Source organism: Plectropomus leopardus, chromosome 5 (assembly GCF_026936395.1).
Source record: "Plectropomus leopardus strain MGB_pleo_1.0 chromosome 5, ASM2693639v1, whole genome shotgun sequence".
NCBI lineage: Eukaryota > Metazoa > Chordata > Actinopteri > Perciformes > Serranidae > Plectropomus > Plectropomus leopardus.
Genome location: NC_142180.1, coordinates 21921575 through 21948671, shown reverse-complemented (window position 1 = coordinate 21948671; position 27097 = coordinate 21921575). Strand labels below are relative to the sequence as shown.

At 38.7% G+C, this 27097-nt stretch overlaps 2 protein-coding genes across 4 annotated transcripts; both read right to left on the bottom strand.

Moving 5' to 3' along the window:
* Nucleotides 1-476: 476 nt before the first annotated feature.
* Nucleotides 477-9940, bottom strand: mindy4 (MINDY lysine 48 deubiquitinase 4). The gene is made up of 18 exons (XM_042516480.2): nt 9664-9940; nt 7235-7354; nt 6931-7154; nt 6576-6849; nt 6227-6477; nt 6055-6113; nt 5842-5951; nt 5629-5745; nt 5434-5525; nt 5146-5247; nt 4822-4885; nt 4434-4499; nt 4273-4340; nt 4105-4168; nt 3038-3199; nt 2415-2595; nt 2087-2165; nt 477-1445 (listed from the first exon to the last, which is right to left on the bottom strand). The coding sequence occupies exons 1-18, from the start codon at nt 9721-9723 to the stop codon at nt 1397-1399; spliced, it is 2142 nt and encodes a 713-aa protein (XP_042372414.2). The 5' UTR covers nt 9724-9940; the 3' UTR covers nt 477-1396.
* A 1593-nt stretch (nt 9941-11533) lies between these two features.
* On the bottom strand, nt 11534-27006 carry nexn (nexilin (F actin binding protein)). Of its 3 annotated transcripts, XM_088077733.1 has the most exons (15): nt 26851-27006; nt 23469-23911; nt 23138-23335; nt 21184-21268; nt 20927-21075; nt 17941-18141; nt 17657-17830; nt 16939-17127; nt 15847-16038; nt 15383-15427; nt 14916-15110; nt 13903-14124; nt 13625-13813; nt 12610-12973; nt 11534-12469 (listed from the first exon to the last, which is right to left on the bottom strand). In XM_088077733.1, exons 2-15 carry the CDS (start codon nt 23859-23861, stop codon nt 12456-12458), a joined length of 2610 nt encoding a protein of 869 aa, XP_087933859.1. In that variant the 5' UTR covers nt 23862-23911; nt 26851-27006; the 3' UTR covers nt 11534-12455. The 3 variants fall into 3 exon arrangements, with proteins under 3 accessions (XP_087933859.1, XP_042372566.2, XP_087933860.1); XM_042516632.2 differs by lacking the exon at nt 11534-12469 and having other exon boundaries at nt 12575-12973; XM_088077734.1 differs by lacking the exons at nt 11534-12469; nt 15383-15427 and having other exon boundaries at nt 12575-12973.
* Between the last annotated feature and the right edge of the window lie 91 nt (nt 27007-27097).

Sequence of the window (27097 nt, the reverse complement as noted above, 5' to 3'; positions counted from 1 at the left end):
TCAGCGATGTTAAATCACTGTTACTCTCAATGGAGTCTGACTTTGAAGAGAGCCATATAACAGCTTCCTTTTCCTGTTTGAAATCACTCTGATGGTAATGTAAAGCAGTGTCAATATTCTTAATATGGTGTATACTTAAAATAATATTAAATTATTTAGGTTGGACTTCTTTTAGGTGGCTAAAATGCTTTTACTTTTGTTGCTGACCCCTCTGCAGCAGTAGATTGCTTAGCTTGTGTCAGACTCCAGCCTGCTTCTCCAAATTGAGGGCATGCCAACTGACATCTTTCTGTAAAATCCTGTCTGTGGGTAAATAATCCACACAACCCCACTTTAAAAAAATCTGCGCTCTTCTTTAAAGTTACACAACAGTAGTTTTGCAGAATTTCTTTTTCTATTTGGTCAGCAGTTAGAAGCAGCTTCATGACAAAAGTTGCATAAAAAAACACAAAACAACTAACACATGTGGAGACAGTTGAGGTATTGAATGATTTTATTTGCTGCTCCATGCTGTCTATCAAGTGAAAATTCATCAAGGCAATTCTATGAGCAATTCTCCCTTTGACAAACTCACATATACCAGTCCGATTTATTTATTTAATCTAATTTCCTGACAATACATCAGAATTATAATTGAAGCAATTAAAACAAATACAGTACAACTTAACAGATTAAGCAATTTAAAGGTTGCACAACAAAAGGGAATTTGATTTCAAACCGTAAATGCAATAAGAGTACACATAAAATAACACAATAGTGAAATAAAATCAGTTAAGACATTATGTGAAATTGACTTTTTTCTGCAATTTCCTTGATTAGAATGTAACATTTATTTCATTTCTAATAAAGACAGAATAGAGAGAAATCATATTAATTTAGTGTAAAAATATGGACGACATCCTTTAATATCTTCATGTAAAAAGTACAGATAAAGGGTAAAAGGCCACTGTGGTCAATACTGCATCTTGCATCAATTTACATTTCAGCTGCAACAAAAGAATGAGTTTACCTCCAAACTTCTTAACTTATGCATATATTGCTAGACCTTTTAAAAAAATAATTTATTTTTCTTAAATATATTTTTTAGACAATAGCATGAGACTTTATGGCTGACATGACATACCCAAACTCTTTCAGCAGCACATACAGTGTCTGATATACAACATCCATGTAAACAATCATGTAAACAAATAGCAGAACAACACTTTTGTCTCACTATGAAGAGAAATGGAAATTAAGTAGAAATGGCACTGCTAAAATATATGAGTAAATGTTAATGTAATATAACATAAAGAAAACTCCATGAAACATATGTAAAATAGCTGTATTGGTAATGCAAAATGTTTGTTGTCATTTAATGTTCCACAATTAAAGTAACATCAAACCATGTGATCAGTCAGAGAATCGGCTCTGTGTCATTCCAGTTGACAAATGCATCTTTCCACCTGAAATAAAACAACAGTTTAAGGCATTTAGAGCTGACCCACGTACAGACTGAATGATAATTTACGACTTTAAAGAGACCTATTATGCTAATTTTCAGGATTATATTTGTATTTTGGTGGTCTACTAGATTAGGTTTGCATGCTTTAATGTTTAAAAACACATCATGTGTCTCGTATTGCCCTATGCTGCAGCACTGCCGTCTGAAACAGTCTGTCTGAGTTTATGTCCCGCCTCCCAGAATCTTAGTCTGCTCTGATTGGTCAGCTGGCTCTCTCAATGCACAGTCCATTCTATTTGTTGCGTTGTGATGTCACATTGTTACCGAAGTAAACACTGAAACTCAAATGAGCTGTTTCAGGAGCAGTGACTTTTGAGGGAGAGAGAGCTCCCTTTGGCTTGGACTTTGGGCTGTATTACTTGGAGACCTTTTACAAGTATAAAAATGCTAAACAAAACAATAAAGAAAAGGGAAAAACCCAAAAAGCATAATAGGGCCCCTTTAAAGCTTTATTCACAGCATGCAAGAATTTTGAACCCCAAGAAATTTTAAGATGTGCTTTTTATGGTTGTTGCCAGGATCTGCATACATTGCTATTTACATGAGTAAACGCTTGTGTGTTTGATTGCCAAAGATCCTCACCTTGTTCGGATACACTGCTCCAGTGGAGGAATGAGATCAGCGTCGACATCTTGACAACTCAGAGCCACTTTGCCAAAAGCTAAAATTACAAACACTTAATTAAACATTTTCAGTTACATAATGAAACATGAAATAACAAAACATGACTCAAGCATCAACATAAAGAAAAATTATTTAGATTGCCAGAAAAACAAGATCACATCCTAATCACACAAATTATTTCCTGATGCACTTTTTTTCTGAGTGTTTCACTGGAAGGGAGGGAATGATAAACATAACAGCCAGGGATTAAAGAGCATGTGTACTGAGAACAACTGATGTTACATACAGACAGTGAGGCGGATCTCCTCCTGTTGATTGGCCAGTCCGTCGTAATAGTAGAGGTCAAACTCCAGGCCTTTGTCCTGATTGGTCAACAGCTCCCTCTGCAGGCCAAACAGCACGCTGAAGTGGCTTTCACTGCACACCACCCAAATGGGGTAACGGGGAGTCTTCAGATAAGCTCCTACCTTAGATATTAGAAAGTAAAACACCACAGAGCAAAGTATCTATTAATGACCAGAACTGAAGCTGCTGAACAGAATGCAGCCATCATCAATTTTAGTAGTTAAAACCTATTAAAAAGTTTATTTAATGCTTTGCACATAAGCTGTCACAAACTTCAGCTTCCTTGTCACAGAGATGGAGAGAAGTAAAATCCTAACTGTATCATGGCATTTGTTAACTCACGCCTCTTGATGTACTCCAAAGTAGAGAGAGACAGTTTTCCAGGGTGTAACAGTTACTTTGTACATGTATTGAGCCACAATCGTAAGAACATTTTTGCTGTAATTAGGGGCACATCTGTTACATCAGCAGCGCAGATGTGCCCATAAGATTAAAGAAGAATGCTCTCTGAGATCTTCTGTTCTCACTTGAGTCTGGCTCGCATCCGCCACCAATGTTGCTCACCTTGCAAATGTTATAGTGTTCAAACAAGGACAGCAGGCCGATGTCACAGTGACCTTTGACTCCCTTGAGGAGAGTCATGTTGCCATTGCCTGAGTCCAACTCCATGTCATTGTCAAAGACATTAGAAACTGCTCTGCCACAGAGCAACAGGTTTACCAGCTCCTGGTGAACACATACAAAAAAACAATCTTATACTTTCTATTTTGTGTATACAGCAAAAACAGTAACTAGTATCCCCTACTGCCTTGTTTTGTGTCTTACACTGAGAACCTTTTGTTGTGCTATTACTGTAATTTTATTGTTCTGTAAACACAGCATTTATTGCACATCTGTCCCTCCTTAGTTACTATTCTTGAGGTTTCTACCAGGTTTTTTCTGTCCCTAAGGACAGAGGGATGCTATATGCTGTAAAGCCCTCTGAGACTAATTGTGAGTTGTGATTAGTATAATGTACTCTAAGTCTTGCATGTAATTGTCTTACTTGAGATGAAATACATGCATTATATTTTGATCATTTGCAGTCCAGTTCAATACTTTCACTTTTAGTATTTTCCAGTTGATACACCACTAGGTAACTACACCAAACTGCGCCCCCTGACAATCGTCTATCAGCTTAGGGATGACAACTTGTCAAAAGCTACTGATGCATGGTAACTGGTGAAACACAAAGTAGTTTTATTTCTGTGTAACATTTCAAACCAGAAACATTACTCTTATACAGCATTAAAATCCTCATAACAGGAGCTACTTCATGCGTGGATTAAATTGTTTTTTACTCTGCAAGATATTTCCTCCATCCAGTGCCCACTCTATTGGACACTGGGATATGCGTGTCAACTCAAGAGGTTATATTCTGTTATCAATACAGCAACTGCACATTTACTGTGTGGCCCTCCATCATGTGCTGGCTCCCTAAACTGACACTCAAAACCTTGAGCACTCCTGTCATTAACCAATGTCATCAGGACCAATTCCTCTCCTACATTATCAGTAACATTTGTGATTTTGAACACAATAACAAGTGCTCTAAACCATTTTAGCCTGCAATTTCTAGTTTCATGTCAAACCTGAGTGCAGTAACCATGGGCCCCGATGAGAGTGGTGGAGGGCACGTCCATATCGTCTCTTACTCTGAGCAAAGAATAAAGAGACAGCGCAGTTAAAGTGAAGTTTCAGAGGGATTTTATATACTTCTCGCATCTTGTTTAGTCATACTAAAAAGAGGCACAGCATACTTTTCAATGGATCGAGATAGCACAGCAGAGATGGTGAGCAGTAAGCATCCTAACACCCCGGTCTCAAACTGTAGGAAAGAGAATAAAGTAAAAAGGTTGGCAATGTTTTGTACATCTGACAGGCAAAATTATACTAAGGAAATTCATATTGAGTTTCTCACCTGATCAATATATTGCTCCAGAAGCAACTGCATGTCCTTCATGTTATCCACGGTGAAACATGTTATCTAAAACAAAACATGGTAATCTAAAACTTTTTTCTAAAAAAAAAAAACAAAATGCATTTTGCAAAGTGATAGTATTAACACAGCTAAACCTTAATAAATTATTATTAAATTCATTCCAAATAAAACAACAAAGATGTAAAATGAGAAAATAGATTTTTCCATTTCCAAATATGATTAATAATCTCCTTCAATAACATTTTAGACATGGTAATATTTCATAAATTTCAATTTTATGTGTTTTCTTACATAGTTCCGTTTGGTCACCTTAAACATTACTTTATTACCTGTGTGTGTGAGCATGTGTGTGTGCACTGCAGTGTACCTTTTCAAGCACTCCTTCAGATTTGTATTGTCCAGTTGGGGTGAAATGATTTCTCCCAGAATTTCTGTTGTAATTTAAAAAAAACAACAACACACACACACATTGTTTAAATCAATGCAACACCTGAAACAGCAGATTTATCTGTATCATTTCAAAGATCAACAGGTCTGATGGGAACTGAACTTTAGGCTTTAAGAAGTGATGCGAGCCCACCCTGAGCCTCCACATCTGAGCCAGGTATTCATGTGCTATTTAGATACCAGTAACGAGGCTCTGTTAATGGTCTGGATGTAGAGGATTAAGTGGATAAAAGTATGATCTTACATTGCAATTATGGCTTTCTTTTCCTCGCCAGCCCTCCACAGTATTTCAGCCGCCGCTAAAACAAAACACTTTCTTCTTGTGGTGTTGGAAGGTCTTAACCTCCTGAGAACAGAGTGCCATTTGAGTGATAAGCAGGTTGTGTGGAGTAATAATACAGTTAATACCAAATGCAGAGGTCAATCCTTAACAGTGGCTACAAAGCATGTCCTTGATGTGAATTAATGGCTGTAAAAAGCACCCAAGAGGTTAACAGTATGGGTCAAAGCTCTGAATTGAAGGATAACATACTGAAGGCCTGTATTACTGGTTTCTGTGTTTTCAAACAGCAGTTTCTTGAGAACAAAGGCTTGGATGGATGCCAGAACTCCACAAGGACCGCCCTAAAAAATACGCACACAGTGAATATTACTTCAAGTCAACAAATCATCTGAAAATCAGTTTTCTGTATTAGTTAATTTTAGCAGTATGGCCACGTAAGACAACCTTTTTCTGCACAATTCCATATCTGAGGTCATGCGTTTCTGAGAATGTGAAACCCTGATTCCTCCACTCAAGACTGAAACAATTTAGGCTGGAGCCAAGAAGAACCGCTTTCAATTCCTGGAAGAAAGCAAAAACAGAAAATCAAAGGCAGTTCTGCAGAAACTGTACCCAGAAGTTTTATTTTAAAAAAAAGCACTTGTGTAAATCACCAACCATGGCAGTGTGTTGGTCCATCGGTCGACCTGCATAGTTGTGCTCTGCAACGGATCTCTTAAAGGACACTTTGGAGAGTTCTCGCAGATCGTCATCATCATCAATGTCATCTGAAAATTGATTGACACAATCAGATTTGACAAATGTGAGGCAAAAAAATCAAAAAGGCAAAGAAGATAGTTGTGGCCTCTTTTCTATATACACATTACTTACCTAAAACCATCTCAGACACATCCAAGTCAGCCACATTTAGCCTCGTCAAAGACTTCACTCTGAGAAACAGAAATAAACTTATGAACCAAATTTGGAAGGAAACTTTTTTCAACAGTATGAAACTGTGAAGTGTCCGCAGACACACTCCCATTAGCAGCTTAAAGCTATTTACTTTGTAGTCTTCTGTGTGTGTTGTTTCACTCTTTCAAAGCTGTTTTCTCTCTGCAGTCTCTCTGGTGCACTCTGCAATTCCCGCTGCCCTCCTATGCAGTCAGCTGAGCTGATTTCAGTTAGGCTGCTTTCGAGGCTTTTTTGATGTACAGCAGTCACTAAAAGTCCATCCCCAAACCGCCTGTTTTCGTCTTTTCTGAGCAGCAGCTGGGGCACTTCTAGCTTTCGGTTCTGCCTTTTTTTGTTTGATTCCTAGAGGGAAAAACATTGGGAACACTGTATGATTAATATGAGTAATATGATGAATATGGCATTAATACATTTAATTAATTAATACAGGCATCCAGTACCTGAGGTGTGCTAGCAATTGGTCCAGCCATCATTCCACGTCTAATACGATTAGTTCTGCTTCTTTGGGTGCTCTCAGTGATGAAAGTCTTTTTTTCTGGTTCTCTTCTGATGAAGCTCTCTTTGTCTTGGAGGGAGGTCATCTGTGGCTGGCTTTTCTGGTCCTCTGAGTCATAAGCCCAGAAACTGGTTTGATTTTGACTGGATAGCCTGTCTGTCTCAAGCAATAATGAAGTATATGTAGGCTGAGAGGGGCAGATTTCTCCCATCGCAGACCTGCAAGAGAGATTTATCTTGTATTTCCAAACAGTTTAAACAGCACAAATTTATAAATTAAAAACAAAACTTGTGAGATACCTTATTTTGATGTGTTTGCTGACAGCAAAAGCTGTTGTGCTATCCTCTGTCTTTGCATCATCCGTCAGTTTTGGTGTTACTGCAGGAGAGCTGGTAATCGAGCTGATGGTTGGAGTAGACTGCAGGGGATCACTTTCACTGCAGGTGATCTTGTCATTCTTAAGGCCCTCGATGCGGTGCTTTACAATAATCTCCAGTAATGTTTTCAGGGGGGAGTTCTGAGCCTGCAATAACAGAGGAGTCAGCCACCGACTTTTCATGTTATCTGCTTGCACAAAATCTAACCTCCAGCTGTAAGACTTACTTTATTCTGCCTGTAGAGACCCTCCATGTTGAGAATTTGCCTTAGGTGTGATCTGTTGTTGATGCTGGCCACTGTGCGCGGATGCTCCTCATCCATACAGGCAATCGTCCTCCGGAGTCCCTGCGTATCAACAATGTTTTACAACATGTGGCATATCAGAGCCTGTGACTAAGAGTCTTAGCTATACTGACACTGCAGGGTTTTAACATGGTCATATTTTATTTTACTTTTACTTATTTTACTTATCAAATTGTTGATGAGAACATATTATTGTTTTTAATTTATTGAAAAAGATTCACAGATAGAACTATAAGCCAGGTCCATACTAAGTCCATGGACATGAATCTGAGTAGAAGAAGAAACACAACAGAAAATAAATAGAAATACAAATTATAAATAATACATCAGAAATAATACAAAACAGAAGCTTTGGTCTTCATTTGAGAGTAAACATTATTTTTCAGGGTCTGTTAAATTGTAGATTTATAAACAATTCAGCAGTTTATTGTCATGTTTAGAGTTAATACATTTCAGGGATTTGCAGTGCAAAAAAATTCATTATAGATTAAATTTAAAGATGATTGGTGTTTCCACAAATTTAACTATGTATATATAGTCATATCCACATTTAATATCTGAATTTCAAAACAAACAAACATAACTCATAATCATAAAAAGGATAATAAAAGGATAGATGTGTGTGTATATATGTATATATATATATATATATATATATATATAGGGGCTGATAATTGGCATTTTGTCTTTCTGTTTTATTTAATGGTCACCGATAAAATGTATTCATTAAAAAGCGCAAAGACAGAAAATGTTTCTTTTTAAAACCTCAGGGAGTTATTATTATTTGTTTTTATTTAAAGTTTTGCTTGACTTTATAAAAAAAAGTTGCTGGGAACTTGCTGTATATGATGTTGAAAGTCTGATTTGATTAAATATTTGCCAAAGGCATTTAAACTAAGTTTTGTGTTGGAGTTTGTTATATTCCAAATTCTAAATATCGACAGAAAGATTTTCATTTTTTTCATTTTTATTGTAAATGCGTATCAGTTCCAAATATCAGTTATCGGTCTCATTGACTACTAATAATCAGTATCGGTATTGGCCCTGAAAAACCAATATCCATCAACCCCTTATATAAATCATTAATTAATTTGAAATGTTGATGGCAGCATGTGAAAAACATCCTTCCTAAATACTAAGGTCATGCACAGGGTCACAATTTTTCTTCCATGTGACAGCAGCAATGACCATGAGAAGTAGCACCCCCTGCTGGGAAAGGCCAACATCACAACACTCTTCAAAATGAAAAAAATAAAGGAAAGAAAATTTGATTTTTTTTTTTATTGGTATTTACCAAAAATTTAAGCCTTAAATAAGTTTGTTTTTTTTTAAATCGAAACACTGAATAATTACTAGTTATTAAAATAACGCTAAGCATCATGGTCAACGGACGTTACGTAGGCTACTGCAGGTTAGCTTGCTGTAGACTCATGCACCTGTACCTGATGAATGTGAACACAAACATTTCCAACAGTTTGGACATTAATGCACTCATGAGTGACTTTATCCCATCAAGCCACTTTTGGAGGAACACAAGAGAAGCACAAACCCAGCCAAGGTACAGTGTCTGCTCTATTAAGAGCTGCCGCCGTGCAGTTTAACACCATTACTGAGCAGTTATTTTACGATAATTGTGCGGCATAAATGCATCTTGGCTATGTTGTTTTTTGCTGTGCAAGTTGGCCTTTTGGATTGCTTGAAACTGCGCATTTGGATATGCTCTGGTCTGCTGTGAGCAATGTGTTTTTCTTTTACTAAGCAGGCGCTTAATAGTTTGAGGACTGGCACACTTTTTTCTGGCGTCAGTGAACATGCCGATAATGATTTGTGTGTGTTTGTATGTCTGTGTGTGCGCGGCCGAAGGTTTAAATACTGAGATGTATTTATGAGGTTAAAATACTGTGTTCTGGATATGTGTGCAGTGCTCTGATTGACTTAACCTGTGAAACTGTGAGTAATCTGTTTGTTCTCGTTCATTATGTGCAACGGAGTGTGCTGATATATGTTTGATCCATATTGCAGTAGCATGCTATATAATGCTACAATAAAAAAGGGATTTTTGACAATATATGCCTTTAGAAGAAAAGAGATCACCCTGTTGATTGTATTCATGCACAAAATGCAGCTCTTATCAGAGCAGTCTTCCCCCGGCCCTGCCAGCAACTGGTTTCAGAGATGAATCTGATGTTTGTCGCACAGAAACTGACGAGTCACATATTTCGGTGTAACACCTGAATACGCGTAACTACCGTTGTTAGACAGAGGCTAAGGCTAAGTGGCTAGCTCTGGTAACCATTTGAGGACGGAGGTCAGTTCACCGCATAGCGTTAACGTTAGCTAACTTAACGTACCTTTCGACTCAGATATTCCCGAACAACCGACGAAGATACCTCCTCAACCGAGGCGGCCATGGTGATGGGGACGCGTCCGCCTTTGATGGCCTTTTCTCACATAGATAATCAACAGGAAGATGCTCGAGCAGCAGCTTGTAGCTAACAGTCAAGTGAACTGTAATACAGTTAATGACGGACCGCAGACTTTTCAGAGACCGTCCATATCTGCTGAGGATCCGTGAAACTGTTTTGTTCTGTAAACGAGTTTTTTCCTATAGGATGGCGAAGGTATGTCCCGCCCCACTCTGCCTTCTTCTGCTTTTGATTGGCTTAATGTGGTTTTCATTTATGAACTAACAAATCCAAACAACAAAGGTAACACGTATTAGCCAATCAGAGGGAGAATAGGGCGGGACATGGCTTCACACATCCATGGAAAAAATGTAGCGTTCAGCGTGTGTTACCATGGTGATGGTAGCCTTCTCTTCTTCGTGGAATTAGGGCAGTTGGCATCCTTTATTACTGCCTCCCCCTGGCTTTAATTGTCCACTCAAAAACCTAAATACCCGTAAAATTTTAATTAATAACCCGGGCTATTATTTACTTAAACCACTGAATTCAACAGGTTTATATCTGGGCCTGACGTCTATATGGGAGGGGTTTTTAATTCCTTTCACACAAAACTTGTTCTGCAAAGATGGAAATACAATGAAATCATTTATGTAACATTTTGAGAACTGGACAAATTTGGTTTACTTTATTCAAAAACATTAGAAGAAGGTAATGAGCAACAAAAGAAGAAATGACCCAGAGATTGGTGAGAAATCAGTGAAAAGTACAAGAAAATTACCTTAAACATTGCCCCAAAAAATCCAAAGACATGAGAAAGTTAAAAAACTAAACAGTAGAATAGAATAAATGACCTGGCGCTTAAAAATTATAACAATTCTGTACAATAATTTAAAATACATAAGTATGAATATAGTTAACTGGACATTTTTCCCTAGCTTTTTTAAATAGTCTTCTAATAATAGTCTTCTGGATCTACTAATCTCTTTATTGCATCAAATTAGTCAAACTACTACCTCCTTGGCTACTTTGGGGCTGAAAAAAATCTGCAAATAATGATGCAACCGCTTCAGATGATATTATAGCATCCTTTAGAAAATATAATGTAGCAAGACACACATTTTATAGCCTTTTCTGGTGATGTTTTGCATCTTTGTAGTTGTTTTTTTGTTATTTTGAGGTAATTTTGTGTCTCTTTAAGATAATTTAGTGGGAATTTATGTATTGTTTTGTGTCTCTGTGTTGTTTTGCCCTTTTTTGTAGTTATTTTGTGTCTCTCAGTAATTCCTTTGCATCTCTTTGTGGTCATTTTGAGTGTCTTCCTAGTCAGTAAATGTTCCTTTGAGTGATATTTTGCAGATGAGTTTCAGGGGGGCTTCACACATGGGCCCCCTGAACCTGTATCATATAGGCCCTCTTGGTATTCCTTCTATGCCTACTTGGTATATCAGTAAACTTTGCTTAGTTTTAACGGCCAAAAAGACCGAAAAGGTTTTGAACCACAATGTATATTTTTATGGCTATCACATACAGTTAAATACATGCATATAATACATGTCTGCTGTATGTCCCAGTGTATCTTGTGATATGCAATTCCAGCTTTGGCCAATATAATAAAATCTCCTCATACTGGCTGTTCCTGGGGCTTGTCTCCCACTGACAGTCACTTCAAATTGTGTGAATACATTTATGATGAATCTATGGGTTATAGTCACTTTAATCCTTTAAGAAACAGTTCACCTAAAACAAAGCAACAGCGCCAGCAGTAGGCGGCAGCTATTCCAGTCTTCCCAATACAGCATAAAAAGAAACCACCAAATTTCAGTTATTTTTCTTCATTTTATTAAAACATTTTCATTTATAGTATACGACAAATGTTCAGGCTAGCCTATGTTTATTTTTAATTGTCAAACCATAAAAGGGTTACCAACTGTCTAGCACAACTGAATTATGACTGTATCAAGAGTATCATATTAAACTAAAAAAGAAAAAGGGGAGTTGGTACATGAAAAATAAACATATTAATCTTTTTTTTGACTGCTGTAGTTTAAGAATATTAAATATGGGCATAAAGAGTTATTGAAAATCAGGGTGTACACATTAGTTTAAATTCTTTTGCTCCTTCAGTATCATTAGCAGACCCTTCGCTGTGGATTTTCAGTTAAGTGACGATTTAATGACGTTGCCCCTCGATAAAATACCAGGCACGTATCACAATACCAGTTCCTAATATGGCAAAAAGTACAGAAAAATAATAATAAACACTGATGACGCTGTTGATCAGTAGTAGAATTTCCTATGCAAGATGTTTAACTGATGTTCACGTACCATGTTCTTTAAAATTAGTACACAAGACATCATACTTTTTATATTTCAATGCCTTAAACATAATGTGTGCCATGTACGGACTATAAATGGGGATATTTACAATACAGTACTGAAATACTTAAAATTGCTGGGATCACAAATTTCAGAGAGGGTCTCACACAGTGAAGATTACTCTTGGTATGGGAACAAAAATCTTGTCTATTTTTGGCACAAGTATCAAGCTACTCTACAGGGAGTGCAGCTTTACAAACGTAAACAACATGTTGCATTTTTTTGTGTTGTATATCCCTCCCGTAGGAATGCCAAGCATACTGCTATTTTCTTCCCTCTGCTGTTTGACCGTACCACGAGGGACAAAGTTTTACAAAACGAGTGAGAGACAACAGGGAAAGTTTCCAGAACTTGGAAGGGCATCAGTAGTCATAAGCTGCAAAAAAAGAAACAGAAGAGCAGTTATTCCACATCTGCCTGAGCTCACGAAGAAGGGGAGCATGCGATCCACTTCAGAGGCTGAAATCCAGATTGGAGGTATCATGCAAGCATGCAATCACACCAAGGTGGTCTTACTTTCTATTGTGAGGATACAGGTACTTGCTGCTGTGCCTCTGCTGTTCACAGCCTTGCACATGTACTCTCCCTCGTCCTCTGGGAAGGTCTCTGGCAGGTAGAGGCAGTACGTCTCACCTCTCTCTATATACTGATAGTCCTCACAGTCCTGGAGCATCTCTCCTTCGAACCACCAGGTCACCTCTGGTTTGGGCTCCCCGGTGATCTTAACGGTGAACCGAACTGGCTCAGAGTCCACCACTGATTGATTTTTAAGGGGCTTTTTAAACCACGGAGCCCCCGATCTGGCGTGATCCTCCTCGTCTTCATAGGCTGCAGAGCCGTTGATGATGCTACCCTCCTCATCTACTTCATCCTCCTTCTTCTGCAAACAGATGACAACAAAAACTAGAATTACCGCTACACGGTTGAAGACCTCCACAAACCAGTCAAGCTGCACTTACAGTTTACATCCATGTCTGTAAAAGCATGGACTCTTCAAACACATCAATTCAGTGTCTGACCAAATCTCTCCCCGTCTGTTCCCTGAGATGACACTGAATAATGGCCAGAAAAGTGGTTTTACAGAACATTATGATGTCAAAGTGAAGTTGACCTTTGACCTTTTGGATATAAAATATCATCACTTCATTATTTTATCCTATGTGACATTTGTGTGAACTTTTGTCATAATTAATGTACAAAGTTGTGAGTTATGCCAAAAACATATTTTGTGAGGTCAGAGTGACCTTGACCTTTGACCACCAAATTCTAATCAGTTCATTCTTGAGTCCAAGTGGATGTTTGTGCCAAATTGTGCCAAACTTGGCCATATGTTTTTGACATATGGCGTTCACAAGACTGGGACAGACAGACAGACAACCTGAAAACATAATGCATCCAGCCCTGGCTATCGCCGGCACGGAAGCATAAAAAACTGTTTCCAGGGTCAAAGCAACCTTAAACTTAACTCTCGCTATGCTGTCATGCACGAGAAATTATCTTGCGTATATGGTTGTGCACATGGGTGTTTTACTTTTTGGAGGGCAGCATCGATCTCTTGCTGCTCAAACTGCATCCTCTGCAGCTTCTGCTCCTCTATCCTCCTCCTCTCCTCCTCCTCTCTGGCTTTGGCCATTTGTTGAAACCGGGCTTTCATATCCACTTTCTGTTTGAATGGTGACTCCTCAGCCCTCACTGGAGTTGTTTCTTTTCCCTCCTCGTCCTGAAAAACAAAGCAAATTATAAGATGTGAGACTGAAAAAAGTCAACACCTTTTTGTAATTCTAACATCTTGAATCACTGACATCTTACCTCCTGGAACCTCTCAGCTTCTCTCTCTTTAATTTCATCATCAATGGCCTTCCTCCGTGCTCGTTCCATCTCAATCTTTTTCTGAATCTCCTCTTCAGTCAGCTCCTTGATCTTCTCAAATTTGGACTTTAGGTTCTTGGCCTGGATGGAGCCGGTCCTCTTCAGCTTGGTCAGTTCTTCATACTCTCTGTTTACAACATCTGAGCTTTCATTCACTTCATCCTGCAAAATAGAAGCCAGTTTATTTCTGCATAGTTGTGAGAGCGCCATAAATGATGGAAAAAGCAACCACAATAGAGTGTCCCAAGAATGAGCTCTTAAACCCCAAAATGAGTTAGCAATTTAGCACTCCTGGTTCCTGGGTCTTGAAGTCGACAACCTTTTGAATGGGTTTTTGGTTAGATGCCTGAAATAAAGTCTGTGATTAACACAAGCTTAAGAGACTTTCATGTTTTGTTCTACGACATAAAATACGTCTGTAAATACCCCACTCGTCAGCTTTGAAGCTTCAGCGTGTCTCAAAAAAGGCAGTTACAAACAAGTGGCTCAATGAAACTAAAGATCGTCATCATGCCGAGCCGCGCAGAACACGGCTTTGCAGCTTTGTTGTTGCAGTGTCATAGAGGGCATGCAACAATGGTGTAGTTTGTTAATAGCCTAACATTAGCTTTTTACTTCTGGCTTTTTGAACAAAATGTGTCAGTATTATACACTTTTATTTGCCACAGATATTATTTTCTGCAACAATCCAGAATCCAGTGGAAAAATCCCACTGGATTTTTGTCAAGGGAGCCAGGGCAACGCTAACTTCTGTGTTGGCCTCCAAATAAACATAAGCCCTGCAGCAATCTATGTGCAATGAAAAAAAAGCAATATATGCATTTACTTGGAAAGATGTATTTGGAAACACCCGAGTCACTTAAGTTCTGTATTTTCAAGCATAATTGACTAATAAGTTAATGCAGTATGTGACAGACATGTTCTATATAAATCTTGATCTTTTCTAGACTGACCTCTCCCATCTCTTGTCTGAGTTGTTCGAATTCCTGCTTCTCCTGCTCCATCTTCTTTTTGCGTTCCTCTGCCTTGCGTCTCCTCTCAGCTTCCTCCTTCTCCTTCAGCAGCTCCTCAAAGTTCATCTCCAGTTTTCTAGGGTGCAGTGCTTCCTGAGATTCACTCTTCACCATCCCTTCTTCCTCATCTTCTACCTGTACACACAAAGCAAGAGATTTTGGAAAACAGCAAACAAAAGTCAAACTACTCACCCAACATTTAATAGCGTCGGAAAAGCAGCAACAGTAAGCAGGAGCCATTCTTATTGTTGCACACAGCATTTTAAAAACAATAAGCATCATCATCGTTCTTTGACCTTTGCGCCCTTTTGCTTTGGGAATCAATTCCTAACAGAACACTGAATGATAAAAATGATCGTTTCGCCTTATTTCTCTTTGAAAAATATTACATTAAAAAAGCATCTTACTGTTTCATCTCCATATGCAGACTTTTCGTGATCCAGGCCAGGGCTCTTAAAGAAATAATTTGGACAAGGAAATAGCAATGCAGGTGTACCATTTGAGCCAATCAGAATGATAAACAGTACATTAGTCGTTATCCAATTCGAATCCACATGTTGGTCACATTTAGACATAGTTAGTGTAAAAGGTTAAAGCAGGTGATAGATTGATGTAAACCAAAATTGTTTTGGTCATAATTGATATTTATTCATGAAACATTTAACTAATACAAAGCTCAACACATAGACATTATCTTTCTCTATGTGTTTTTGAGCAATTGTACATTTTGTTATAAAGCAAGTTTAAATGTTATTGTAAAAGGGAAAGCTCAGCAGCAGCAAACAAAGTCAAAGCCAGCTGAACAGTAACTGAAATGTCATGTTAATGATCAGTAAATTACATGCAGAGTACACAAGAAATGCAGGCTTACCATACTCTTGCGAGCCTCAGCAAAGAGCCTCTTCTCCTCTTCAAGTCTCTTCTTGGCCTCCTCCTCTGCCCTCTTCTGCTCCTCCTCTCTTCTCTGGCGCTCCAGATCCTCAAAACTGACACATATCTTCCCAGGTTTGCTGCCCTCCAGGTTCAGTAAGGCCATCAGCACCTCGTCGTCCTCATCTACAAGCTGAGCAAGAACACAGCAGGGTAAACTTTGAGGAGTGGCTGTTGGTGTCATTTACCTCTGTTAGTTTCATGTAACCTTTAAAAATGAAGCCCCTCTTATTAATGCGACCAAGTTTGCATTAAAGACTTCTACTTCAGGTGAAATCTACCTTAAAGGAATTGTTTGACATTTTAGGAAATTCACTTATTTGCTTTTTGGCAGAGAGTTAGACAGTTAAATTTAAGAAAAAAGGAGATTTGACCAGCACCAGAGGGTATAGGGTTTGTTTCAACATTTAATTTTTTTTTTTTCTAATTGCATCGACCCGCCAAAAAACTTCACCTATGCAAGCACCTCTAAAGTTCCCTAATTAACATAAGATATCTTGATTGTGGTTCAATCTGGAGAGAGCTGACAATTGTGAGCATAAGTGTAAAAAAATCTGCTGTTTTGTAATTTTTTGGTGAAGTAGTTGGTGCTTATAGCCAAGAAATAGTCTGATACATAACCCCCTGTAAATTGTTGAAATGTCAATTTTACACTCCAGCTTTGCACAAATTATATAAAATAAGATAGAACTTGTTAACAAGGAAGCTTTAGAGGTGCTGCTATTTGGATTTTGCTCGCTTTGAATAAAATCCTGCTGACTGTTTCCCCTTTTTCCAGTTTTTGTGCTAAGCTAAGCTAACTGGCTGCAGCCATATATTTAATGTACACATATGAGAGTGGGGTCTGTCCTTTTATCTTACTCACCACCAGAAAGTGGATTAGCCCATTTCCCTAAATAAGTAACTATTCTTTCAATATAAGTTATATAAATAATGATACTAACACCAGATATGTTTGCAAACTGAGATATTGATACTGACACTTATTTTTTGGTATCTACTTGTATATTTATTGATGGAGAAACATACTGACCATGCTCTTCCTGGCCTCGGCGAAAGCTCTTCTCTCCTCTTCCATTCGTCTTTTGTACTCCTCCTCTGCTTTCTTGCGCTCTTCTTCCACCCTCTGCCTCTCCACCTCCTCAAAACTCAGCCTCAGTTTTCCAGGTCGGAACTCCTCCTTATCTTCCTGAGCCGGCTGAGCGTCCTCCTCATCCTCTCCCTGATAACATGCAGACGTACAGCACAGATCAAGTAAGCTCAACAACAGTTCAAACATCACACAAACTTTACTTCAGTGTTTAAGTTTGTCAGTTTAAGAGGTGTACCTGGCACATAAAGACTACTATTGCTACTCAGTAGGCTACTTCTTGGCAAATAATTTGTAGATTTTTTCAGATTTCTTGTCAGCATCAGGAGGATGACAGGATGTTGATATGGTGTATTGCAGAGATAAAGTGATTTAACTCTATGAAACCTGAGAAAAGTGGCTTGATGTCTTTCAAAATCAAGGGAAGAGAATTATCATTATCTTCTAATAATCTCTCTCTCTCTTTTAAACTCATTTTCAGGTAATTTCCTTGTCACCTATTCCTTATTTCTTGCAATTTTAGGGACATCTCATGTGTTTTTAGCCATGTTTTCATATGAAATCAAACCATTGCTTATGTAAAAGATGTCTCAAGGCAACACAAGAAAACTGATGTTGTTCCAGGTTTCAAAGGGTTAAAGTAACGTTATGTTCTCTTTACCATTCCCAGCCTGGCCTCCTCGAAAGCTTTTTTCTCATCTAGCAGTCGCCGCTTGGCCTCTTCCTCCGCTTGCTTCCTCCTTTGCTCCTGCCGCTCCTTCTCCAGCTCCTCAAACGTCATCTTCAGCTTCCCAGGGGTCACCTGCGACCTCTCTGCAGGCTTCTCCTCTTCATCCTAAATGTGAGACTGCATTTTTCAATCTGATCCACAATCATTATAATGGTTGTAAACAGCTTACATCCTATTAAAAGTCAACAAAAATGTTCATTTCGTCAGATCCCTACCTGTGGAACAATCGAGCGTCGTTTGGCTTCCCTGAAGGAGCGTCTGTTTTCATCGTACCGTCTCTTCTTCTCTTCCTCAGCCTTCTTCTTTATCTCCTCCTCTCGATTCTTCTCCATGTCTTCAAAGTTCACCTTGATTCTGCCTGGAGGTCGTGATGACTTTGCTGGAACCACTCGTACCAGGATTGTGTCATCTCCTTCCTAAAAGGTGTGTTATGATATGATATTATCCAAGGTCTTTCAAAGGCACAGAAAAACAAATTTGTTATAATTCAATAAAAAATGAAAAAAAGACCATATTGGTATGTCGAGTGCAAGAGGCAGACAGTTAAGTAGTACTGTACTCAAGTACAATTTTGAGGTTCTTAACTTAAATATTTCCATTTTACTTTATGCTGCTTTTGATACTTAAGGTAAATCTGTCTTAATTCCTTTTTTATTTTGTAGAATTTCGAATGCATGTATACTTGGTACAAAGCTTTGATTACACTGGTATATGGATCATTTTACTGAAGTACTGGATCTGAATTATTTATAACCATTCAGGCTTGAGCTCGTATATACCCCTTTCCCACCAAAATTAGCGCATGTACACAAGTTTTTCAACCTCGGGTAAACTCGCTAAAAATAAATACAGCTGATAGACTGCATTCCAACTGCCAGTGAGCTAACCTCTGCATCACACGAGTCTGCCTTTCCGTCAGCTTATGTGTGTGTGTGTGTGTGTGTGTGTGTGTGTGTGTGGGCTGCTTTGTTGGTGTGCGTGTGTGTGTGTGTGTGTGTGTGTGTGTGTGTGTGTGTGTGTGTGTGTGTGTGTGTGTGTGTGTGTGTGTGGGCTGCTTTGTTGGTGTGTGTGTGTGTGTGTGTGTGTGTGTGTGTGTGTGTGTGTGTGTGTGTGTGGGCTGCTTTGTTGGTGTGTGTGTGCGATGCCACAGACAGACAGGAGCACAGGTAAACAGTAGACAGCAGCAGGAACAGAGGTGTTTGAAAACGTTTCAGCGGTTTCTTCTTTTTATATATCTTTTGCTTATTCAGTCTCTCTTTCAAACTCAGTGCAGATGTATTTGGATCAGTGTTTTATTGCTTCTTAGGAGCAGACGTTCAGTAATTAGTGACGGTGCGTCATTGCATCTTGCCACTTAAGGAGCTGAAATTACCGCGTTCACCCGGGTGTTGTGTTTCCATCAGTGCCGATCGGAGCTGGAGGCGATAAAAACCCGTGTCTACTGCAGAGTCATTTGTCAATGCTGATCATACGCATTCTCATCACATTAAAAAGCCAAATGTTAGCGGATGATAGCATGTTTTTTGTGCAGTGGGAAGGGGGGCATGGACATCATGACACACTATTTAATGGTAGAGGGAAAAATAATTCAGGTCAGTCTCAATAAATCTCAGTATATAAATTTCAATAAATTCAAGTCAATGCATATCCACCCCCCACACACACATAGACACAGACTGGGAATAAGAGTATTTGGGTTAGGGTAAACTCTTCTGGCCTAATGTTGCCATTTGCAGTAGGTCAGAGTATGGGTGTCAGTCCAAGATAGCAAAGTCTAATTCAGTCACAGTAAGGAGGTCTCGGGCTAATTTAATCACTGGGAGGTGTGGGAAACAGTTGCCAGTCATATGCTGTCTACACTTGGCTCAGCTGTAATGTGCTATTCCAGCTGCGTCTAGATCATCAGGACTTCCTTATATTCAAACAGGATCACATTACTCCATTTCTGATAATAAGATCTAAACATGATTTTATTTTTCATGAACAAAAATAGTAAAATGCTAATGTGGCAAGCTAAGAAATGGAGAAGAGCTGTGCTATAAGTTAATTATGTCAGGTGAATACACATAAGAAACTCTGGTAGATGAGTCACCCTTAAGAATATACTTAAGTGTGTAGAGAATGGTGTTTCTAATCAGTTTCACTTAATGATTTCGTCAGCATTAGCAGGGCTGTAGCAATAATTTTAGAAATACTAAAGTCATCAGTCAATGGCCACAATCAGCCCCACATCCCCAAAAATAAAGTATCTAATTTGTTTGTTATTTTGATTTTTTTTTTCAAGTGTTATTACATAAAGTTGTTTTTTGTGCAAACTCTTTGAAAATCAATAATTATTTCTACCTTGAAGAGAATTGAGGAAACTTTGCCTACTCTTCTTCCTAGCACCACCATTTTATAATCCAACATGATGATTTTTTGCCATTTCAACAACTTCTCCAACCCCCCAGGAGTACAATTCTGGTGGAAGATAATCTTAACTAAATCTGAGTCTAAAAACAGTGAAATTAACCTAAATAATATCTAACATTTCAATTATGAAACAAATTTTGATAGTTCTTGCTAAATCCCAGAAGTTCCTTTCAAAAATATAACATGACCATGTTATGTCCCTGATCATTACTGATTATGAGGAGACATATTTAAATTTAAATCTGACTAAAATCACTCCTATTACAACAGTGTCCTTGTTAAGATTTCTGTATAGCTGTTGAACATATCCAGCCTTGTTAACACCATTATTAGTTTGACTGTTGTCATTGCACTAGAGTAGAATTAGAGCAGAGAAGTAGCAGGTAATAGCCTGTAATTGCTGGCACTAGACTACTTATGTAATCATTCCCAAGAACTGCACTATCTAAAGGTATAATAGGACTTCTGTCTCTTCTGATTGGAAATATTCCTTTGCGTTGCATCACATTGTTTTCCAAATTACACAGTAAGATATAATAAAGGCGACCCATTTACCATGAGTTCACATGCTGGTCATGTCAACAATGCTCCTGCTGGTTTCATACGTACACACAGCCTCTGCCAACTGTTAACTGCCACTTAAAATAACTCATCTGAGTGGCAGCTGAGGATTACCTGAATCATTATAGATACACGCATACATCAGAAAGGCGGCGCTGAGCCATGTAGACATGCTGTCCCACTTCCCAGTGCGACCCTGTACTAGGAATTCAGCCTAGTTTTACTTACTTCAGCTGCTTTCTGAGCCAGTTCTTTCTTTATTTTGGCCTTTTCCATGTTGTCCTGGGCTTCCCTCTTCTTCCTCTCCCCTTCCATCCTCTTCCTTTCTTCCTCTTGTCTTTGTTTTTCCATTTCTGCAAACTTCCCCTTCACACTACCTGAGGATAACAGAGCACAACACAAGCCCTCAGCCTCCTCCTCCTCCTCCCAGATCCCTTGTTGAATATCCACCCTACCCACTATCTGCATCCCATTGTGCGTCTTACCTGTGATTTTGGGGACGTAGGATTTTTCTACCTTTGCTGGCTTCACCTCTTCTTCCTCATCGCTGGAAGCGAGTAGTTCTTTTATCTATGGTGGATCAGATTGAGAGTGGTGGTGAGGTTACGGTTTAGCTGGGATCATCTCCTTTGACACTCAGGAGCCATGCTGGTCCCAGCAAGAACAAGGGCCTAATCCCTGGTAATAGCCAGGTCATGTGACCCACAGGTGGGCCTCTGATTGGGCCGTGGTGTTGTTGCACAGACAGGAGATGAGCGTAGGTGCTCGAGCCTGGCCAACATATGGCATGGCTGTACACAGGGAGGCTGTTCTGTCTAAGTATCACTGTTAATCCACTCACATAACACCGTATCACTGCGTTTATTTCACCACAGTCGATCTCAAAGAAAAGCTGTCTTAACCTAGAATACTTGATCACCGACTAATCTCTGACTTTCCACTTTCAATTTCACACATGCACACACAAAAAAAAATATTTCCACGACACGTTATGTCAATTTCGTCATCTGTTTCCTCTGATGAAAATATAGGGCTGCATTTTGTCATGGTTTAACATTATATCAACTGAGAAAAAGATATTGTGTGCATGACTTAAATAATACAGTTGCAGCTCATTATTATTTTTGGTAGGTGTGGGCAATAGATCAATGTATCAATATGGTGATAGGAGATCAAAGATCATCTTTAATTCTGGTTTGAAAGACTGCAATACAGTAAAGTCATGTCATTTTCTTTTTTGTCAACTTTTTAAACTGTTCTATTTATTTTTTGTTATTATTTTGCCTTTACTCCCAACTCGGGCATTATATCCACATTACCAATGATTGTTTCACAAAAATCTCATTGTGGAAACATTTTGTAAAAGCACCAATAGTCAGTTGTACAATATTGTCCCAATAACATTACCAAGGTATTTGGTCAAAAATATCAAATATCTTTGATTTTCTCCATATCACCCAGCCCTAATTTCTGTCACTGATTAGTCTGTTGTAGGATTAACTGATTAATTGATTAGTCCATAAAATGCCAGAAAATAGCCAAAAATGCCCATTATAATTTTACAGAGCCCAAAGTGCTGTCTTAAAAATTCTTGTTTTGTTCTGCTCAACAGTCTAAAGCCAAAATATATATTCAGTTCATAATGATATAAAAAAGGGAAAAGCAACATGTTACCACATATTAGAAGCTGGAAACATATATAGACAATATTTGCTGTTTTTCAAGGTTTCAAAAAAATATTTTGTCTAATTATTGACAGGTTAAACGCCACTGATTTAGCATTGTACTCCCACAACACTGTCCAGCTCATGATGCGCAGTTTAAAAAGAAGAAAGATCAACACTGATGCAAAAGAAGCAGAGATATCTTTTTCCTCGACACATTCTTCTTCCTTGTCAAAATCTGGTGCCTTCATTTCCCATGATGCAACTTGAACACGGACAGCTCGGTCAGAGAGTCTCATAAAACTGTGTCATAACTCCACATAAGTGTAAAACCAGCGGAGTTCTCCTTTTGTTTTGCCATTGAACTAAATGAACTGATTAATCCAATATTTGTTCAGCGCCATTTACAAACATTTTTCTGCAATTCTGCCCAGAATATTTTGGTAACATTTTGGTTTTAATGAGCTGAACAATGCTTTGTGTCTTAAGATGCATTTAGAATTACAGAGGATCCACTGGAGGACCAGTGGAGTTAAATCCTTTAGTATTCCACATTATTTTGGCTAAAATGAGCACCTTTTTAAAACATAAAATGTTTTGAAGTCAAGCTTAAATATTACTTGAACTGTTAATTAATTGGTTAGTTGTACAGAACTCGGTGTGGTGTGTAGAAGACAGTGAATTCTCACTCAAACTGGCAGCCTTGTCACTCCGTCATGCCTCATCATGCCATGCAGGTCACAGTCAGAGGTTAGTGAGGTTATCTGTCTTTGACCTGCTGCTTCCTGCGATTATACTCTCTCTCTTTGATGTATTGCTCCTTTCTCTTCTGCTGCTCTTCCCTGTTCCTCTGCCGGCTGCGCTCCTCTCTGGCCTTCTGCATGGCCTCAAACTTGCCCGTCACATCTCCCTTTTCTTTGTTCAGCTTTGGCACGTAGCTCCTGGCCACCGGCTTTCTGGATCTGAGGAGTTTCTGTGATTTAACAGTCAGAGAGAAGATAATTATTTGTGTGGCAAGGGGAAACAAGAAATATACATATGGACAAGGATCACATCATCCACAGAGATGTATATCATCACTTGTGATCTCTACGTCCGTTGCTCACCTCTTTCTTAAGTGCCAGATCAGAAATGTCTTCGCTTGTGTCAGGTTGAGCATCCTCCTTCGTCTCTGTGTCCTGAGCTACACCATTAACAGCTTCTGACTTCTTTTTTTCCTTGGCCTTGTTGTCCTCTTTGTGTTTCACACCGTTCATGTGTGTCTTGTCAGTCTTATTACTCGCTTCCTCATTCATGTGGCAAGGCTCTTTGTCTTCGCTGTGTGACATATCCTCACTTTTCTCCTCATCTGCGTCATCTTCATCAACCGCCGCATCCTCCTCCTCATGTGTTGCATCGTCTTCCTTGTTTTCCTCATCGCTCATGTTGAGTTCACTTTTATTTGTGACATCATCCATGTCGTGGGCAACCACAGCTGCGACCTGCGCCACCTCAGTCATGTTTGTACCCCAATGACAAGTTGACAAACAGGGTTCTGTTCAAATGTTACCTACAAAGCAAAGAAGGGTTTAAATGTTAACATTTTTGTTACATAATACATGCGTGATTGATTACCAGTCTGCCCTGCACATCACAAATGCTAAGTTTACAACAGAAATTTGACCGTATGACATAAACAATCACATTGTCATTGAATTATCAGATTCGTTCCTTTTTATATGCAGTATCTATGCCCCATGCAAAAGGTTATCAGGCTCTTAACTAAATGTAAAATACTTTAACTATGCTATTTTTCACTGATAGACCTAACAAGAATAATTCATAAGCCGTCTCCTGAAATTGTTAGTGGTCAGCGCCTTTGCACGCTTCAAATAATCAAGATGGCAAAAAACATTCCCCTCTTTTAGCAATCTTGTGATCATTTTTTTAATTAAGTCAGTTATTATTTTATTATTCTGTTAACGTTCTGTGAAAGTTTAAAGTTCTGTTAAAGTGAATAATTGCAATATAGCTTGAGTGTGTAGTATTTATGGGGATATTTTGGCAGAAATATATAATAATATATATAATATAATAAGTATGTTAGGTTTTAATAACCTGAAAATAAGAATCTTAATGTTTTCGGTATAGAATGAGTCGGCCACGCCACGGAGTTCGCCATGTCTCTGCACTAGCCCGGAAATAACAAACCTAGCTAGGGCCATTCACATTTTTCCATGATGTCCCTCCATGATGAGTTTTTACGTCTTTAAATCACCAGATCCATTTGTTTAAGAGAGGAAAAGACCTCTGCAGATAATTTTGCTCCCAGTACAAACCCCCAGAACATCTTGATCTTAAGTTATCAGAGAAATAAGATGCTTAGGTGCTGGACTAGAAGCCCATCTATGACATGCCAAACAGTGTTGGAGAAACATTGACTTGTAACGTAAAACTGCTTTTGAAAAAGAGAGAAATGACTGGTTGCTCTGTAGATTATAATCAAACGTAGGTCAAAAACATGTGTAGGGAACCACCAGGATAAACAGGAAGGAAATCCAGGCACTCCAAAAATGTGAAAAACAAGTTACATTAAAAAGGCTTTATTGTGACAGCTAAATCATTAAAAAAGCCAACATGTTGTGACCACTACCGGTCTTTGTTAGGGGTTTGAAAAAACGGCTTTATTCAGTGTTTTAACTGATTTAAATAACTCGGTTGTTCGTTTTGGAGAGGAAGAGACCTCTGCAACTAATTTGGCTCCTGGTAAAAACTGATCGATGAGCACTAAAGGAATTTTAACCTGGAGAAGTTTCAGTAGGTTTTCAACCTGCAATCTTCACCGCTAAATGCCACTAAATCCCCTTGAATCTTACAAACTGCTCCTTTAACTCTGTAGTTTTTATACTTTATTTTTTTTATCCCAACTGCTTTTCCCAATTATTTTTTAATTATGTGACATCATCATGCTCTGAATCTGGTGGAGGACTCAAATGTGCAACAAGAACTTTTTTACAAAGTTAGGGGCAAAGAAAGCTGCTCCACTTCCCAGTGTGTTGAGAAAGAGGGCAATGGAAGCCTGACCTCTATTTATAGCCCACTTGTGGGCCCAGGACATGTGATCACGGCTATTTCTGAGGGGTGATCGACAGTTGGACGGAGCTCAAGTTGGCACCCACATGTCGCCCCACAGACCCTTGACAAAATGGCCCCAGACAAAGAGCGAGACAACTGGATGAATGAGAGCTGTTTGAACTGTTAGTCATCCAACACTAAAATCTGTTGCTGTTTGTCACTGTCATCAAATACTTTTTTATTCATGTATGATGATCATAGTGTGCCATGATGCTGCTGATCAGGAGCTTGACCATTTCAGTGTCGAATGGGATAAATAGCTTCAAATTCCCATATCACATTGATTTTTTTAGATTTCTTATCAGTCAACATTTGAAGTGTGACCACTGTAGGCTTCACAGGTGCAGTCAAAAACAGCCAACCCACTGAGATTCAAAAGTCTTCTAACCAGATTTACAACATTATCTGCAATAAAAATGACATTTTACTCGCATGTTTCTGATTCATCACAGCTGCATTCATCTTCCACACAACTGGGACTGAGGTTTTGTAGTATTTCACATTTCTTTTATGTTGCTAAATGCTCACTAGGAGAAGTTGCTGATCGATTATGATCATTTTGATTCCTATAATCTCCCAATCTCAGTCCAAGTAACAAGAACATCAAGAGACTAACAGAAACACAAACTGACAACTGTGTCAGACCCTCACCTGCCATTTTTCAAACTGCTGCCTGTGATAATGTTTCCTCTGTTGTACATTGATAACCACACATTTCATATTCAGAATATACAACCACATAATCTTTCATAATAGGCCGGAGTCTTTTGTGACTTGAAGGATATTGATTTTCTATGTTGGCTGAGGTAGAAAATCTCAGAAGTTAGAAAAACCAATCACATCTTTTTCATGATAAAGCTTCATTTTTACCCAGTCACTGTCAAACCTGGCTTTATCAACACCTAACTGAAATAAATATAGTTTCAGGACTAATTTCAGGTTTAGGTGGTGATGGCCTATTTCTGTATGCAGCTGACACAGTGTATCATGACAGTGTGTCCAAAAAAACGACAGTTTGACACACATACAGACGGATTAATGTGTTAATGTATCATTTTAACAACTACATCCTGTCATAGGTTTTGTGTTTCTGTATATGTTCATAAATGTCTGATAACATAGGCTACCGTGGACTTGAATTGTGCCCTTGATAGGCCTACTACCTGTAACTGTAACTAACTACACTTTTCAGAAGTTGATTTACACTTAAAGTCACGTGATGTAGACTAAGCGACGTCTGCCTCAATTTAAATGTGTGACTTGTTTAAGGAAATGTCATGACTTTGACCTTGCTAAATAATGATGAACACATCAGTCACTGGTTTTAAAGAGCTCATTTCTCCTACAAAAGTTATTTAAAAATTAGGACTTTACCTCTTAAGCTTGCTGTCGTCCTTCTGTTTTTTGATTTGTTAAAAATCCTTTGGTTCGATATAAACCAGACAGATTGAAACGCAGGACAATCCGAGATGCGACCACCCGGTGCACCAACTCGACTGGCTGCTGGCTGCGTGTCGGTGAGCCGTTTCCATAAAAGTACCGTTACTTTCTACCGGATACTGCATTCCGCGCGCGCCTGTCGCAGGTTCAGCTGTTGCCGCGTGCACGCGCGCGCACACAC

Bases quoted from the DNA above. Each gene is read 5' to 3' on its own strand.
- nexn (XM_042516632.2), bottom strand. From the start codon at position 23,861: ATGACTGAGGTGGCGCAGGTCGCAGCTGTGGTTGCCCACGACATGGAT. The intron at 21,269-23,137 runs GTCAAAGACAGA...GATCCACCATAG, and splicing joins ATAATCGCAGGAAGCAGCAG to ATAAAAGAACTACTCGCTTC. The intron at 21,076-21,183 runs GTAAGACGCACA...TGTTATCCTCAG, and splicing joins CTACGTCCCCAAAATCACAG to GTAGTGTGAAGGGGAAGTTT.
- mindy4 (XM_042516480.2), bottom strand. From the start codon at position 9,723: ATGGCCGCCTCGGTTGAGGAGGTATCTTCGTCGGTTGTTCGGGAATAT. The intron at 6,114-6,226 runs GTAAATAGCTTT...TCTGTTTCTCAG, and splicing joins CACACACAGAAGACTACAAA to AGTGAAGTCTTTGACGAGGC. The intron at 4,886-5,145 runs GTAAGATCATAC...AAATTACAACAG, and splicing joins AAGAAAGCCATAATTGCAAT to AAATTCTGGGAGAAATCATT.